Here is a 1,859-nt window from a genome sequence, read left to right as displayed (position 1 = left end):
GGATGACTCACTAGAGTCCGACCTGGGGCTGGTAGGAAGTCATGCGTTTGCTCGTATGGAAGGGGATGTGGATAAGCAACGTAAACTCATCCTTCAGGGCCAAATGTCTGAAGCAGCCCAGCAGAAACAGCACCAAAGGAAGTAAGATGTCTAGTTTTCTTATTATACTCTCACCTTTTACAACTACCAAGTTTCTTAACCAAGACACTTACAAAAATGTACCATGATAGTTTCTGCCAAAATAGGATTGGGTGATGTTGATGTGAAGCAACTGTTTTTGTACTCATACCAGATTTATCATTTGTTTGCTATGAAGACTTGTATCCTTTGTTTTGCATTGGTCATATATATATATATATGTATGTATGTATGTATGTGTAGATATGAGGTACCATTTCATTTGTATTGTCATAAGTTGCTGTGACATAAAATTGCTCAAATATAAGATTGGTTATGCTGCCCACCCCTTGTAAGAAGCCTTTAGGGCCTTCCTGTTGTTATGTGTAATTTTTTAGTTTTTTTTATTTTACACCACAATTTTACAGTACTACCTGTGGTGAAACCTTGGTTATCATGGAAACACTGGAAACGCAGCGTAACCAATAGCATCCTAACAGCTTTTAGTCATGTTTAGATATATGATCTCATTCATATTCATTATTATTGAGTACAGATTTGTTTAGTATACCGTAGAACTGTGTACTCAGAGATTGTATGCATGTTATTTGTATATATGTTCGTATATTTTTTCAAGAATTCTGGTTCATACCAAATTGTTTTTACATCACTGCAAATCGTTTAGATTTGGTGTCTTTCTTTACAGCTATAACCGCTGGCTTTGCAGAGCTCGAGCAGAGGACCTTTCAGACATAGCAGCATTAAAGGCACTATATGAGACCGGTCAGTCTTTGTCTCTTTGAGTGTTTATGTATTTTAATTGTTTTATGTAAATTAATTGTATTTTAAATGTTCTAATTGTAAGGCTGTCAATTTTACATAATGCTTTAGAACAATCAATTGCGTAGCATTAATAAATTAACTAATTTAATCAAATTAAACTACTTTTGACACAGTCTCAAAATGAAACACTCAGGAATAATTTAATTAATTGGTATATCAATTACTTTGATTAAAATATTAAATCATTTAACACAGCCCTAGTTCATGTGTGTTGATTTTATTTTAGTAGTATGATATGGTCTGATGTTTGCCTGTTTTATCTCACACATGTTCTCCTGTACATGTTCACTCGTTCTCTCTGTATTGCTGTTTCTCTGTATATCTTTATGCACATGTGGACTTTGTGTTCTCTCCATCTGTGTGTTTGCACTCTGGGCAGGAAACCTTTATTCCGCCTCATTGAGCTCAACATCAGGGGGTTCTGTAATCCATTTCTCTTGTTTCACAATTTCAGGACAAAAAATAACCACCAAAGTAACAGTTTCGGGGTTGTTAAGTATTTATCATCATCTTTTTTTGTTTCTTAGCTCAGATAGTGTCCAAGCTGACCTACTGAGTTCTAAACCTCATGACATTTTACCACAGACTGTACACATTAGGTTTGCCAGAAGCTATTAGTCCTGCTAAATTTAATCTTGAATTTCTAATTTTAATCATATTACAGAAAGCCACAGAGCAGTACTTTTCATAAAACTGAATATCTGAGTCACATTGACTCACTTGACCAAAGGGGGGCAGACTTTCTCCAGCTGTACACCTCAACATGCATGTTCGCTATGCCACGTGAGGATGGACTATGAAAACATCTGGCTATGCATATCCAGATGATTCTCACAATATAGTGCAAAACATTTATTTATATATATATATATATATATATATATATATACATATACACA

At 34.7% G+C, this 1,859-nt stretch overlaps 1 protein-coding gene across 1 annotated transcript; it reads left to right on the top strand.

Moving 5' to 3' along the window:
* Nucleotides 1-6: 6 nt before the first annotated feature.
* Nucleotides 7-1,797, top strand: LOC107736629 (ganglioside-induced differentiation-associated protein 2-like). The gene is made up of 3 exons (XM_016548009.1): nt 7-141; nt 824-900; nt 1,415-1,797. The coding sequence occupies exons 1-3, from the start codon at nt 56-58 to the stop codon at nt 1,576-1,578; spliced, it is 327 nt and encodes a 108-aa protein (XP_016403495.1). The 5' UTR covers nt 7-55; the 3' UTR covers nt 1,579-1,797.
* The last annotated feature ends 62 nt before the right edge of the window (nt 1,798-1,859 follow it).

This window comes from Sinocyclocheilus rhinocerous, unplaced genomic scaffold, assembly GCF_001515625.1.
Source record: "Sinocyclocheilus rhinocerous isolate Xijiao unplaced genomic scaffold, SAMN03320098_v1.1 C36811224, whole genome shotgun sequence".
NCBI lineage: Eukaryota > Metazoa > Chordata > Actinopteri > Cypriniformes > Cyprinidae > Sinocyclocheilus > Sinocyclocheilus rhinocerous.
The sequence above is the reverse complement of the archived record's forward strand: the minus strand, read 5'-3'. Positions and strand labels throughout refer to the sequence as shown.